Below are 15,643 nucleotides of genomic sequence, written 5' to 3' on the forward strand. Positions count from 1 at the left end.
GGGCTACATCAACAACAACAAAGGATATTAAATTATAAAATGTTTTTCGCTAAAATAGGTAACGAGTGGCGTGGCTCCGTCTGGTTTTAATATTTTCGAATACAAAATTCGTATATACCTAGAACTGAGTTCATTGTCTTGTATAAAACTAAAATGTTAATAACAAGCTGTCAATAAAATTAGTAGAGGTGAAGTATTTTTATCATGCATGACCGACTGAGCGCATCAGCTGTGATACCGATTTGGCGAAAGGGAGATAAAAACAGGTTGTGCGGCTTCGTACGGCTTGCTTAGGGGGAATTGTGATCATGAGGCAAGGCGGGAACGGGAGACCTTGAAACGTAGCGAACAAAACATTTGGGACAGCAGGACGCATGCGTAGGTACATGGGGGGTCACCTTCAATACCGTGCCAAGTAAATTCACCATGGCAGAATTATTGCAGCGCGGACGTGACCGTAGTCACACACACTGTTAGACTTCGTAAATAATAACTATTGTAAAAACAACATAAGCAAAAAAAGTATTTCACATTCAATTGTTAACTTCAATAAGTTTGTGTGTATTAGGTTTAAGACAAAATTATGAATGGCTGAATTGCTTTTATGAAGGTATAATGTGCAGGTAGGAAGCCGTGACGAAACAGAAAGCAACGTAAAACCAACCGTCTACCAATGCCTATAACATTATCAGTTATCAGAACTTCAACATTCAAGGTCCGGTAATTTAACCACTTTACTACATTTGTTCTTTGAAATGCAAAGATCCTTATGATAGCTTCTTATCGTAGGTAATAACTATTGCCTATTTTTTTATTATTCATTCAGGAATTTGGTCTACTTCCTAGCTAAAAGGTGTTATAGCCTCAGTAAGCCTTTGTTCACAAATGAAAGAATTATTCAAATCGAACCAGTCATACCTGAGATTAGCGCTCTCAAGTGAAATAACTCTTCAGCTTTAAAATATTAAGTTGTATCGTATGCTTCGTATCATAATTTCAAAGATACTTATGATACTTACGTCTATACGCACCTAACGATGGTCAATTTCATAAAGGAAAGTGTCATCGTGGGAAATTACATAAAATTCTTCGAAACCTTTGATTAAATTCTATCCTTATTCTCGTCTGCGCGGAAGTTTCGAAATCCTAACTTAACAAGATCCGAGTTTCTTTGTGAAACTCTACCTAAGTAATAATATTGTTTATAAGTAAGACATGAGGGGATATTTTCAATGACTATGTTACGACAAATGACTCGCTAAGGACAAGGAGATAAAAGGTCAACTACTATAGTTGCAAACAGAAAAATATAATAAACAAAACGAGCAGGTATTTTATAATAGAACTGGCATGCTCAGCGGTAAGACATTATCATTAGAACACGAATTATTAGAAGCTAACCAAGGCTATTGCAGACAATAAAATCAAAATAAAAATATCAGAAAGGATCATCAAAACTAAACCTTTACGAAAATAAATGTTTGCATTCCGGTCCATCCTTACTTTGATATTAAAAATGCGAAAGTTAATCTGTGTGTCTGACCGTCGCATTTTTCACACTAGATATACTGTTCCGATCCTATGCATTTTTTTTTTTAAGGGAAGTGGTTCTCCCAAGCATGGGTGAACCCTCAAGTAATGGCAGTTTAAATATTTGAAACCGATTCTAATCTTTCAAATCCAGGGATTAAGTAAACCGTGACGCGGCGGGATTACTGTTACTGGAAGATTGATTTAGAACTTTAATTAAATCGGTACATCGTGATAGGGTCAGGCCATGGTCGTTATGGATGGCGGTGGACAAACATTGACTAAGGATGATGAATATTATTATTATATCATCATCATCTGCCTAGCCTTTTCCTGTCTATGTTGGGGTCGGCGTCCAGTCTAACTGGATGCAGCGGAGTACTAGTGTTTTACAAGGAGCGACTGCTTATCTGACCTCCCAAGAACAGACTAATAAATTTTTTTAGCCGTTGGGAAGCTAAACACTATCCCCGGGTGGCATTGGTGGCTTTTTTACTAGTGCAGGATATAATACTATCTAGCGTGTGAAACCAGACCAGAACATAGCAAATTATCATCTTAATACGAAGATTTAGATAGAAAGGGGCTTAAGCTTATCTGGCATGGCGACCCATCGCAATATCACAGTTTAGGAGCACAAAACATCTTGGGTTTTTTTGTTCGTTTGTTCTTATCTGGTTCCCCACCATACCGGTTTTCTTGAAAGGTGAAAGTTTACAAAATAACCGACATCGAGTGAATATGGCAAGTCTCAAAAATATCTGAACCCCTTTTGGCCGTACAAAGAAATGTGTGTCTGTATATGAGAAGTGTGTGTGTCACAAATGTGTGTGGCTTGAGACTGGGAAACACAAACTGTGTTTTATTTAATACTATGTTTACCCGCGGTTTCACCCGTGAGGACTTCTGCCCGTATCGGGATAATTTGTAGCATATATCATTCGCAGATAACGTAGCATTCCAATAACGAAATAATTTGTAAAATCGGTCCGGCAGTTTTGAGTTTATCTATTACAAACAAACTAACAAAAATACAACTTTTCCTCTTTATAATACTAGAGTAGAAAAGTTTTCTAAATATTGACGAAGATCTCTATTAAAATGACACAAAAATATAGTTTCGCCATTCCACGTGGTACGATCAAGAAGATACGTCTTGCTTACGAAACTCAATGATAAGTGGTTATCATGGGATCGTTTTTAAATATCCAAAGCGTGTTACGAAATAAAAGATAACAAATCTTTACCTTCTTTAGGTAGTTGGGTAAAACTTGTACCTATCTATTTGAAAATTCAGCTAGTTTTGTTTAGCAACAGCCTTGCTTTTGTAAAATGCTAATTTCTGCGATTGTTCGTAACGATTTTAGAAACAACGATGGGTATAATTAAGACTTTGATTATATAAAATAGATACCTATTACATTTATTTTCAAACTAACTGATCCTCCAGTTCAATCTGGGAACTACCTCTTGCACCCGGATAAAAATTGAACTTTATATCCTTTTCAGAGTCCAGATTGACAATTACTTTATTAGAATTAAAGTGGTTTTACAGAGTTATTTGAGCATTTGCATCATTAGTACAGGATAAGTAGGTTTTACAACTTACAACGGACTTGAAATACGATGAAACTGAAAACTCATTTCACATTCTTGGCAATGGGGCGAACTCAAAGACGCTGTTTAACAAAAAATAAATAAAGGGAAACAGGATCGTAATGAAGTTAATAATATTTTTTCAATTTCCTAGAAATACCACGGAAAGGAATTGCAATAACTGTCAAGTAAGACGAATAAACCAAGATAACGGTACTTATATGTATTTAAATAGAACATTTTTATAAGTTGAGCGCAAGCAATAGTTTAAGCTGACATATAAAAACTGACACCTGCTATATAAGCGATTACGCAACTCGCACTTTGCATAGAAAAACTTTATATTATCTACTGTACTAATATAATATAGAGGAAACATTTTTTATTTTTAAAAAGAGTAACCATGGAGTTTCTTGCCCGTTCTTCTCCATAGGAAGCTACTTTTGGAATGGGCAACTAGAATCAAACTTATTTATAATTTTGACGTTCATAAGTGCTTGTAAAGGCCTACATGAAATAAATGATTTGATTTGATTTGATTTGAAAAATTTCTTTGTTTAGGCCCTGAAACTACTGGATCGATATGAAAAATTATTTCACTGTTGGGAAGCTAGACTATTCCCGAGAAACGTAGGCTATATTTTATCGCGTTACGGGCAGTAGTTCCCACGGGCCACGGGCGAAACCGCATGAAAACAGCTAGAATTTAATAATAATATGTATTACGTGGCTTCCGATCTAAATACCTAATTAAAAGTACAGCGTGACAAATCAATGTTTATTCATTTCGTACTGAATTCGCCCTCGCATTTGAGCCATATAAAAATGCAGAAAGGAAAACCCAAAATAATTTCTTCAGAACTTGGTTATTTGATTATAAATCATCGCGTCAGCTGACAGAAAAATAAATAATCTCTTTGGAAATCTGTTTTTGCGGTACTTAGTGGATAATTTGTTTTCGTTTATGAGTGGTTATTTTACTGTTTCAGAGGCGAGATCAAACGGTGTAAAGACGGATATATTTTTAACCATTACTTTATACATTTATGTATACCAAGTAATTTTTTTGTTTGGATGCCTTAGTCCCAGGAATTAGCTTAGTACTTCAGAACTGTTATAGGCTACTTAGCATAACTTTATAATCGTTTAGGACTGAAAAAAAAAACGGTATAAAAGTTGGAAAGAACGTAAAGCGAAAACGAAGTATTTTAAGTAACTAGACGATGAGAGGAGTCGGGATGAAGCCGAGACTAACTACGTATAAACAAAAATGAAATATTGCCTTCTCAGCGCCCTTCATCACACAAACTTTTCGGTTATACAGAATATCGATAAATATTTTCTTTATCGATAAATTATTTTAAGAAGATTTTGGGCCATTTATTTAGGAGCTTTCCTACATTTTCTAGTTCTAAATACTATATATGTTATATAGTCTTAGTTTCGCAAGAGTTATCAAACAAATAAAACTTCATTGTGTTACAAATCATATTCTTCTAGTTACCTACAATGTTTGTTAACTACGTATTGCTGATGACCATGATTTTATACGAGTTCAATGTTATATATTTAATTATTTATAACATGCAGTTTTGTATAAATAAGTGGTCGTTCCGAATCTAAACACGCATTTCTAACATACATCGTTTTAAAATGTAATTAAGTTTACACATATTACAGTGGATATTTTGACCAATGTAGACAAATGCCTCACATTTTTCCTTATTTTCTTTCGTTTAATGGTCAAGTTCATAAAAAGGAACAACTAGGCAGAAACTTTGAAAGGTAGAAACTTTGTCACAAGTTCTTTTTTTTACTTTATAAAAATAGCATATTGTTATGACGTTTTTATGTGTTTTTCTGTAGTTAATGCTCAATAGTCAGTCAGAAACCTTTGATACCAATTAAAAAAAACATAAATCTTAAGTGACTTTGAAATGTACGTATAATGTAAGCCTTGTTTGAGAAGCGAATTATCAAAGTGTGTCTAAAAGTATTTATGTAATCTAGCTACTGATATTATGACTTTACAAACATCGCGGTTACCTGTTATATGGAAATGTGTTTATCTAGCAAAGCCGTCCTTAAGATATAGGCGGAGGGTGCTGATACCGTGTTTGCGGACTTTTGGGGAAGTGGGAGTTAATTTTTGGCGGTTGTTACGGACCTGTTACACAGCTAAACAATGTTGTTTACTTGGTGTCGCAATGCGCCACACACGGCCAACCAGTAGTACGAGCGGAGACCATGTGCCACTACAGAAAACGTAAACACTACGCCGTGCACCGGCTGCGCCGAGATCTGATCAAATAAACACTACACAACCTAGTAACCACATCCGCACCGTTCATGGACGATTTAACACAAAGTGCCGCTCATGTGCATCGTAAATAAATATTCACAGTTCATTGTATCGTTATTATTATCGAGTTTGGGTCGCGCGCGACACGTCACTCGCTCGCGACAGACGTGGGAACACTAACTTAGTGAAATAAAATAAGCTACCAAAGAGAGTGGGAACGAGAGGGCGTTAGAGAAGACGCGCGGTGTTGGGCTCGGAGGCGCACCGCGTGGTGAGCACGCGACCGGCCAGCACTCCGCGCTGATCCACCTAGCCGGCGCATCATGCACTGGCCTTGGTCTGCCGCCGCTGATGTCACTTGGGCCTACCACTTTATAGTCTTATTATCAATTTAACTGTAGGTACGATAACTGGCCACTTCGTGACCATGCTCCACCGCGATACAATATTTAGTAATACTCCGCTTGTACTATACTGTACATAAATGTTTAGTTCTCACGCTAAGTTCCGGTTGAAGAGTGTGTTTAATTGCAGCACACTTGAGTATGTTTAACCTTGTCTCCACAGCTTGAGCTTTGATTAAGGCTCTTGTTTGTCAATTTGAATTGAGTACACAAGTCTCGGAATGGAAAAACTTTAATGTAGTTTGTGCAGGATGTTTTTCTGCTAAGATATAAAGTTACGTAGTGTGGTTTGTATTTAATCAGTAGTTCTTGGACATACACGAGTCTGCCACTGACCTAATAAAATGTAGACTGTACATTATGACTCAGGGTGTAGGAATAAAAGTGAGAAGTAAATCTCGAGCTGTCGCGGAAATACGTACGTGTGTTGATGCCATGTCGCCCTATCATATAAACAACTTGTAAAGGTCGCCGATGAAGATAGATTACATTGCCCTTTAAAACCGGACTGACCTTAAATAAACTTATTGGACATTATTTATGATTTTTGCCTAAGGTGAATACCATGTTGCTTTTATAGGTATAGAAATACATATTGATATCCAAATCTAGGTAGGTACAGTTATAGATATGTACCTATTGGTTAACCTACTTTTTGGACGATTTTCGTAAGAATCGCTATGGAGCCTTATTCTTTTGATAGATAGGTATGTCCTATACAGTTTCATTTTTTACGAGTTTAACAAGTAGTTCCGATATCAGTGAAGCAAAACGACCTTGATCTTTCTGATATGGTCACTGGCAATACACATAAAGAAAAGTATGACATCATAGTAATAAAAAATCTTCGCGATAGCAACGTCGTCGGAAGAAATGAAATGAATCATCTAGTTACTAAGGTCTTGGTGTCTGACCTCTTTGCATAAACTGGGACGAATAGAAAATTGCGCAATAAGGTTAGGAATTCCAGTAAATAAATACTGCTTCAATTCAATTCGAAAATTCTTTTACTAACGATTATGTTCTTAAAAGAAAAACATAAGCTTGGAACCGATAAAAAAAAACTTTCCGATTATAATTAGATAATTACACACGCTTATTAATATCTTTAAAAAAAAGGCAAAGGAACGGAGACGAATATAGCCCCTCCTATTTCTGGTCAGTTAAAAATATAACTTAAAGGTACAAATAGCAGTCATGTGTGTGTCACCTGAGAGTATATGACCTCTAAATATTATCACAAACATTGGACGGAATCAAACCGGACTGTCCGAGACCTTTATTGAATTCTGACACATGATAACGATGACAAAATCGTTATTATACGAAGTAAAATAATCATTATTATGTAATAAAATGTTATCACCAAAAAACGTAATTGTAAATCGGAATTTATAATGATCATTTATCAATAGTTATTACTGTGTAAAAGCCCAAAAAGACATTCAGAAATGTGAAAAATTTAACGCACAATTATTACACTCTGAGATAGTCTAGCTTCCCATCAGCGTAAGAATTTTCCAAATCGCCTAAGTAGTTTCGAAGCCTTTTAGGGTACAAACAAACAAACAAACAGAAAAACGTTTATCTTTATTATATTACCTCTAGTTTCGAAGTATACAATGTGTCCCGGGGATAAGAGACCGCCCGAAATTTTTTGAATATTTGTACAAAATTAAGGATAATTTTATATTTTATATACTATATTTTATACTTTTATATTTTTGAAAAAAATCATTAAAATTTTTTTATTGTCAGGCCTCTTAATAACAGGCTTTGCTCTTTTTTTTCAAATTTCAACTGACTGTATTTTTGCATTTGTTTGAAATAGCAGCAAACATTGCTGTGAGCTATTGTAGGAAATATCATGTAGTTTATTAATAAATTAAAAGAAAGTGATATTAAGGGGGCATTTATTGGACTTATTTTGAAAAAACTGAAATAAAAGCGTTATTTTCATTGAATTTTTATTTTCTTTTTTTTCTAATAAATGTTTTATTACATTTTTGTTATGTTTGATAATTTTAATTGATAAACTATGATGTCGGCTAGTCAATAAAGAAAAAAGAATTTAAAAAGATGTAAAAACTTAGGAAATATCTTTAAAAAACTGCAGCACGTCACAGTATTTACTAAAAATCATTAAAAAAAAACCAAAGGTGGTAAGTCCCAAATATAAAGGAAATTATCCTTAATTTTGTACAAATATTCAAAAAATTTCGGGCGGTCACTTATCCCCGGGACACATTGTAGATAGTGTAGATTGATTTAGCCACTGTTTGTGTTCGCGTAACTCTAAGGCGCTCATATCATATTGGCTCATTTTACACAATGTTTAATTCTATGGAAATTGTTATGTACTATTTTATTCCCACGGGAACGAAGCCGATATAATTATGCTCGAGCACAGGGAAGCTCTTGTACCTATAATATAAAGTCTTAGACTGAAAAATAGTTCTCATTTTCAGGATTGATCAGATCAGTAGAAGCCAGTTTGTCATAATATGGGCATGTGATGAGAAGGGATGAAACACAATTTTGGTTTTTCTTATAAGAGCCTGAAAAGGGACTATATTAATATAATAAAGAGGAAATATTTTTCGTTTGTGTCTACCCTAAAGGCTCCGAAATTACTGAACAGATTTGAAAACTTCTTTCACTGTTGATAAGTTGTCTTATTGCGTCCCTGTAAGCACATGTATGTATGAACAAGTGTACATAGACAACTAGAACATAGCTCATTCAATACGCTGACCACAGTTGTTTTTTCATGAGACAAACAAAAAAAATATTTCGAAGTTTTCAAGTATCAAATAGCAATTTCCGATACAAATAGATAAGTGTTTTTTATCATTTTTAAATACTTAATCAAAGTTGAATTTGAAGGTTAGGTACATATAATTTTGATTTGTCATGTATCTACGTAATCGGGATAAGTTAGCTTATTCAATGGATTATCGGATTAGCAAAAAGAAACACAGATAAGTGCGTGTGGAACAATGTTCTATGTAAGGTTTCATTGCATAACTATTTATAGTAGGCACTAAGTATTGTAACTTATTTCAATTGAAATAAATTGATTTATACTACACATACTGTATAATCAATTTGGATCTGTGTATAATCAATTAGATGTACCTAGGGAACTATTTTCAGCACCCGGACAAAAATAAGCCTACATTCTGAATCCGACTCCGGACTATCTACGTGCCAAACGTTAAAATCTGATGTCGTCGATATCGGCAATCGGTTCGGTAGTTTTGGCGTGAAAACGAGACACACAGACAGGGTTACTTTCGCATTTAATAAATAAGGATTATAATTATTTCACCTCTGCTAAGAAAGTGACATACAATCTGACTTACAAGTACATAGTGACACTCACACATAATGGTATTTGATTTGTAACATATTTGGACTTTAAAAGAGACTATGACCCTTGAGTTCTTCTTTACATTCTTTCTCTTACTCTTACTTCTTTCTTTCTCAGGTATCAGTCAGTTAGGAAATGCCGACCCCAGAGTTCTTAAAATGAGGTGTAAAAGGTGACGTGACGTGTTGTAATGTCCAACTTGAAAAATAAACGATTTCATTTAATTTCACATGGCAACTTCCTAATAAACATTATTATTATACCGTCTTCATTAGATAACTAAGGTATCTGCAAGTCTAAACTGCAACTCAGTAGAAATTGTAGCATTTGCAAAACGTTATAACAATCTCGCAATTCTCAGTAAGCTTACATTAGTTAACGAGTAGTTACAAGATAGTGCACTTGTCAGCTTTGTAGACACAGTGGAAAACTTAGATATTTCAGCTCAAATATTTCACAAACTAACCACATTGTTGAAAAATGTAAAAATGTGATGACAAGAAGATACCATGTTATTTTTGATGAAATTCTGTATATATTTTCATGCAGATTACCAAATGCCATAATTTGCGGCAGTTTCTTAAGGATGTTTGTGTGTCAATATATAATATATGTTAGTTACCTTAACACTAAAAAAATGGGTGTGTATGTTCTACTAAAACACGTTCACGCAAAATTGACAGAATGAATTCTGATGATACTTGGCAAAAATATAGCTAACTTAACAGGCTAGCACATAGGCTACTTTTTATCCATGTGCTGGAAACAGTTCCCCCAGCAGCCGGTAAAACCGCGGAAAACAACTAGTATTGAATAATTTCCATTACTACCTTTGTAATATCCCTTAATACACGCACGGTTCTTCTCGTTCGTCCGCATAAGCCTCATTTCCAATTCATCAATTATTTGAAATCTATTATTGAATCAGTGAAAATATTCGCGATTTTTAACATAAAGTCTTCTTTGCCTCTCGCCTGCCTATATTGGAGAGCATATTTGCATAATACTCTTAACTTTGGGAGAGATAGCGTAACGAAAAACCTCTGAAATAGGCTTTTACTTTGTGATGAAAAATTATGATCGTTCATCTAGAACAGTTTATAAAACATTGATTTAATAAAATTGAATTCTTGTAGCAGTTTTTCACCTTTCCTTCTCAAGTCGTACATTTATTTCTGGGAAACATTACGTTGTTACCTCATCTGACATTGTCTATATAAAATTAACTAAAACCCTCAAACCTATGAATGGAGATAACATAAATATGTTAATACGGTTTTGTAAACAATAAGGAAATATTTACATAAAATATAAACCAACTAAGTGACTTGAACGGTTTCAATCCAGGAAAATGTCTCAACAAAAACATTGCATAATACTATACAAACCACACGAGTCTAATATAAAGTGTGTTGGCTTTATTTAAAATATTATTACAACTTATCTTTACTAATAACACACAGAAAAATCATTTTTTATTTGTTTGTTTACCCTAAGGACTCCGAAACTACTGAACAGATTTGAAACTTTCACTTTTGGGAAGCTAGACTATTCCCGAGTAACATAGGTTATATTTTATACCAGTACGATTAATGGTGAAAGAAAACATTTCAAGAAAACCAGTACTGTTAAGTCTGAAATCTCCAAACCACATTGAGTAAGCATGGTGATTAAGGCTCAATCTTTCTCTATGTGAGAGGAGGGAGGCCTGCGGGTAGCGACAAAAGCAGGAAAATTACTAATGGACATAGATAAAGTGTCTAAACAACAAGATATTTGTTTGCTGGTATAACAACGACCTATAAAGATGTGTTTACAAATATTTTGCTCGATTTGTCATATATATCGAGTGTCTGATTACAAGTGAACGTGTATGTACATTCCTTCTATCTCCTCTAGGCTGAAAACGATTTATGAAATACACGAGAATTTCAAAGCTGGCATATAATTTAAGAAGATAATTATTCTGTAAGAGGAAACCAATTTCGTTCTAAGAGAAAATCCAGTAATATTGAAAAGCAATTTCAAAATCAAAAATACAGCAAATTAAATTGTATTATCGCTAATAAGCTATTTTATTCTTTGGATATAATTAACCTGTAAAACAATTTAACACGACTAGCTTACCATTTTCGGCGCATAATAATAATAGATAAGTAGGCATATATTCAACGTAATATGTATTAATGATAAACAGTATCCGTTCTCGCCGTAAAAACAATGAACAAATAAGTTACGAACCACATGACGGATGGTTGCTATGCGGAAGATATAGTATTATTTACTTCTATTTTGTACACACTTACGACTGAGCATGTAACTTCATGTAATTAATACTAGGTATAATATAACTTGCCCCGGCGGCGCCTGGGTAAATTAAATTTAAAACATATCCATCATCATCTCACGAGCCTTTTCCCAACTATGGTGGGTCGGCTAACAGTCTAACCGGGTGCAGATGTGTACCAGTTGCAAGGAGCGCCTGTCTGACCTCCTCAACTCTCTTAGCCGGTAACCCGATTGTCAGCCTTACTGGTTTCTGACTACTTGTAACGTAGTCGTTTGGTAGTTTGGTATTTGGTAGTCCAAAGACGTTCAATGACAGCAGGCACCTAACCTAACCAGTTTGGCCTGCTCTCCGAAACACAGTCATTGATATCCAAGATATACTTAGAATTTAATCTTCATCATGCATCCTCAGTCTGCCGATTAATACCGTAAGAAAATCTGTTTATGAATTTATCGCGAACAAACAAACGGTCAGCTGTAGGCAGGCGTGATATACTTTTAAGTATGACGATTGACGCATGGTCGAAACGGTCAAAGTAATACGGAAAAGGCCATTTGTTTCGTTGCAAAAGAGTGTTTCCTATATTAATATTTGTACCAATAAAAATGCATTAATAGAGTAGGTAAAAAGGCATTTTCTTCATTTTCATTTTTCTTTACCAGTCAAGTCTTTGGAAGTCCGTAAGACGCTTAGAAACGATTTTTAAAAAACCTTAAAAAGGACGTCTTTATGTTGCAGAATTTTATTCAGCTTCGTTACTTTTGAACTTTTAAGATTTTTAGTAAAATGAATAAAAGTGCATGGAAAAGCCTTAAAATTGCACGGCAGAAATATTTTCAGAAAATAATATTTTCCGCGATGCTGGTCGAAGCCTTCTTTTGATAACATTTATATTTTCAATTTTCTGTGCTCAGTCACCTTCTAAAGCATCGAAAATTCCTTTGCTGAGAGCTTACAATCTTATATAAGAAAATTTTTGTCACAGCCGTTAACTTAGATATTACTTTGATTATGCAGAGCTCTATAATATTTTTTGTAAAATATTCAATAACAATACCGTATGCAGTATTCAGGACACGACTTATCTCCTTACGCTCATTTCCCAAAGGCTGCTCAATTCGTTGAAAAAGTATTGTTGTGAATACACAATGCATTTTTTCGGATCGGTAGCAAATATCACCGCGCTCAAACCTTTCAAGTTCTGATGACATTTCTCTTTGTTAAAAATGACAACATATTTTTATAATAGGGTAAATCGAGAGGAGAAACTGACAATGGATCTATTTTTATGTGGTCTATTTTCGTATGGTATATTTCACGGAAAACGTAATATTGGAATAACTTTTTTACCTACTATATTATAACTTCTTATTTTTGTAAATATACCTACCAAATACACCTAAAATATTTCACAATATTTTAGTGTTTTTTTGTAATATTTGCAATTCAATCTATACGTCCTAGTATACGGCCTAGTGCAATTGTGATTTGCTGTTCAGGATTTCGACTTAGTGCGAAAAATCCTCAATAAAATGTTTATTTAACTTTCGGAGAAAAACTATGTCGCCTACAGTGTAATCAAAAAAGTTATCTACACTTTCCTTTAGAACAAATATAAAATAGTTTTAAAAAATAAATAAAAGCGTGATGATGAAAAAAAAGCGACTTACCTGCTGCATACTGTTGATGCTGAGCTATCACCCTCTGAAAAGAAAGAAATTAAACAAATTATAGAAAAACTAAAAACAAAGCAGAGTTCAAATAAAAACAAAAATAGTGTCTGTACTAAGCAAGTGGGTAATTGAATAGTTTAAATAATATAAAGAAATAGATCTAAATTGTAATAAAATTATCTACGAATATGATAAATGCTGTACTTCCTTGACGATGCTATCTAAAAGAGAGGAAAAATTATGAAGAATTTGCAATTTGAAAATGTGTGAATAAAAAATCTTATCAATAAAATACGAATGAATAAAGCTGAAAAGTTGTGCTGCTAGAAAGCGATGGGATAAAAATCAAAATAGAAAATTGTTTCACAAAATAACGTCTGCAAATATCCTTTGCAGTTTTGCTCTCATAAACTTTGACATGCTGATAGCAATCGCAAGACATTGGTGCCGGAGCATTAGCCATAGGTGCAGCCGTACACCTGTGGCTTAAGTTAGGTGTAAGCTATATCTCATCAGTTATTTTTCTAGTTAGGTGTCGCCGTACTTCGGGCTTTACGTTGTAAAATACCTCTTAAAAAGGCTACAACGTTAAAATAATATGTAAAGTAAGTTCAACAACCACAACAAAAACACCATCAGTCTAACTCCTCTACCGTTCTAATCGTTAATAAGTCAAATTCCCCATTTGCATATCCTCATCAGACTACATGACAGAACGTTGCTGTCTCACGGTACAATCACCGCCTTAACACGTCTGGTCTGACAAAGCGGAGTGCAAGGCGAGTAATTGAGCCTTTGATGTATGTTATTGCCATCAATCCACTTACAGGAGTATGTCAAGATGTTAATGGCAAAGGATACAAGAGAACCTGCCTGTATATCATCAGCCTAACCTTTTCTAACTAGCTCATCTATCTAGCCTTTTCCAACTATTGCATCGGCCTAGCCTTTTCTCATTGAGTCGGCTGTCAGGCCAACAGGATAAAGCTTAATACCAGTGATTAACTTGGAGCGACAGCCTATCTGACTTCATTAATCCAATAACCCGAAAAACCCGATACCCGATTGTCAGTCTTTCTGGTTTCTGACTCCCAAGCCGTAGCATGATGTCCTTCCAACACATTACCATTACCATTCACGGACTATGCGACCCATGGGGCTCTCACTTAGCCACGAGCTCCTCACAAGACAATTTATCAGCATTACATTCATAATCCACAGACCCCGTCAGCAGTTTATTTGATCTGTGACAAAAAGCGACTGTTACCTATAGATTTTATTTGGACCCAATTCAAATAGGCACATTCGGCTCGCTGGGTTTCTTTTTTAAAAGCCTGAGGGTCTGACGAGAGTTTTTGCGAAATAGTGTCGTTAGCAGAATTCTGAAGCACGTTTCGCTATCGATTTAGGGGTGCAACGCTTCATATTCGAATTTGATACATGAAAAATGCTGGCTGGGGCTTGACAGCCACGTATTTCTTGCAAGAATTCAGACTCGACACTACACTGTCATAAATACCCATCATCATCATCATCCTCCTGCCCTTATCCCAATTTTATTTGGGGTCGGCGCAGCATGTTTTCTTCTTCCATACTCTTCTATCTGCCGTCATCTCACAACTAACTAAATAAATAAAAAATATTTTGATACAAGCATACTCTCCCAGCTCTCCTATTACTATATTTGTGAACAGAATAAAGAACACAAACGATATACAACTCGTTACTATTATACAATAATTGCTCCAACGAACGCAAATAGATGGATGAGCGTCAATACCGGCTTATTTGCCAAGCCACGTTGTTTAGTCACCTGGCTTAAAGGTTACCGTGTACGTACAAATATTCACTATTAGACAAACATCTCGACAATAGTCTCGTTGCATTCACGTACTAAGGTTGATAAAACGTGGAATGTCGTCATCCTCCTGCCATTATTCCATTTTTTAAGGATGTGCGCAGCATGTTTCCTTCTTCCATACTCTAATGTTTGCCGTCATCTCACAAGAAATGTTCTCTCTAGCCTTGTAGACTTTCACACAATCCATTCATCATTTTTTTCAATATATCTATCCAAATTCATGCTCATCACCTTCCTCACGACATGGTAATCATTCCTCTGCATTAAATACCCATACCATTCCACATAGCTTTTCGGTTACCGGTACTACTTTCAAAGTTCCTCTTATATTCTCATTCCTCACTCTATCTATTCGAGGAACAAAACAAGGAATGTACATACGAAGCAAAACAGCAGGTCATGTTTTCAATCCGTCAATAATGCAGATGGCACGTTCGGTAAATTCCATCTTGCAGTTTCAAATGGATGAGATAAAAGGGGCTTAGGCTGTCACACACATGCTATTCCCAGCTGAATTAATCAGTACACATGGTACATACAGACTTATATGTATAAGAGCTTGCAGATGCAACTTGTTGATAAATCGATTAGTTTCCGAACTAACTTTAATGCAT

General features: G+C 35.0%; 1 protein-coding gene across 1 annotated transcript in view; it reads right to left on the minus strand.

Moving 5' to 3' along the window:
- Nucleotides 1–15,643, minus strand: part of LOC110373889 (uncharacterized) — a 112,027-nt gene that overhangs the window by 61,844 nt on the left and 34,540 nt on the right. Inside the window, 1 exon segment of the mRNA XM_064036709.1 lies at nucleotides 13,166–13,199. Within this exon segment, the coding sequence (XP_063892779.1) occupies nucleotides 13,166–13,199 (34 nt within the window).

This window comes from Helicoverpa armigera, chromosome 1 (genome assembly GCF_030705265.1).
Source record: "Helicoverpa armigera isolate CAAS_96S chromosome 1, ASM3070526v1, whole genome shotgun sequence".
In the NCBI taxonomy this organism is placed as follows: domain Eukaryota; kingdom Metazoa; phylum Arthropoda; class Insecta; order Lepidoptera; family Noctuidae; genus Helicoverpa; species Helicoverpa armigera.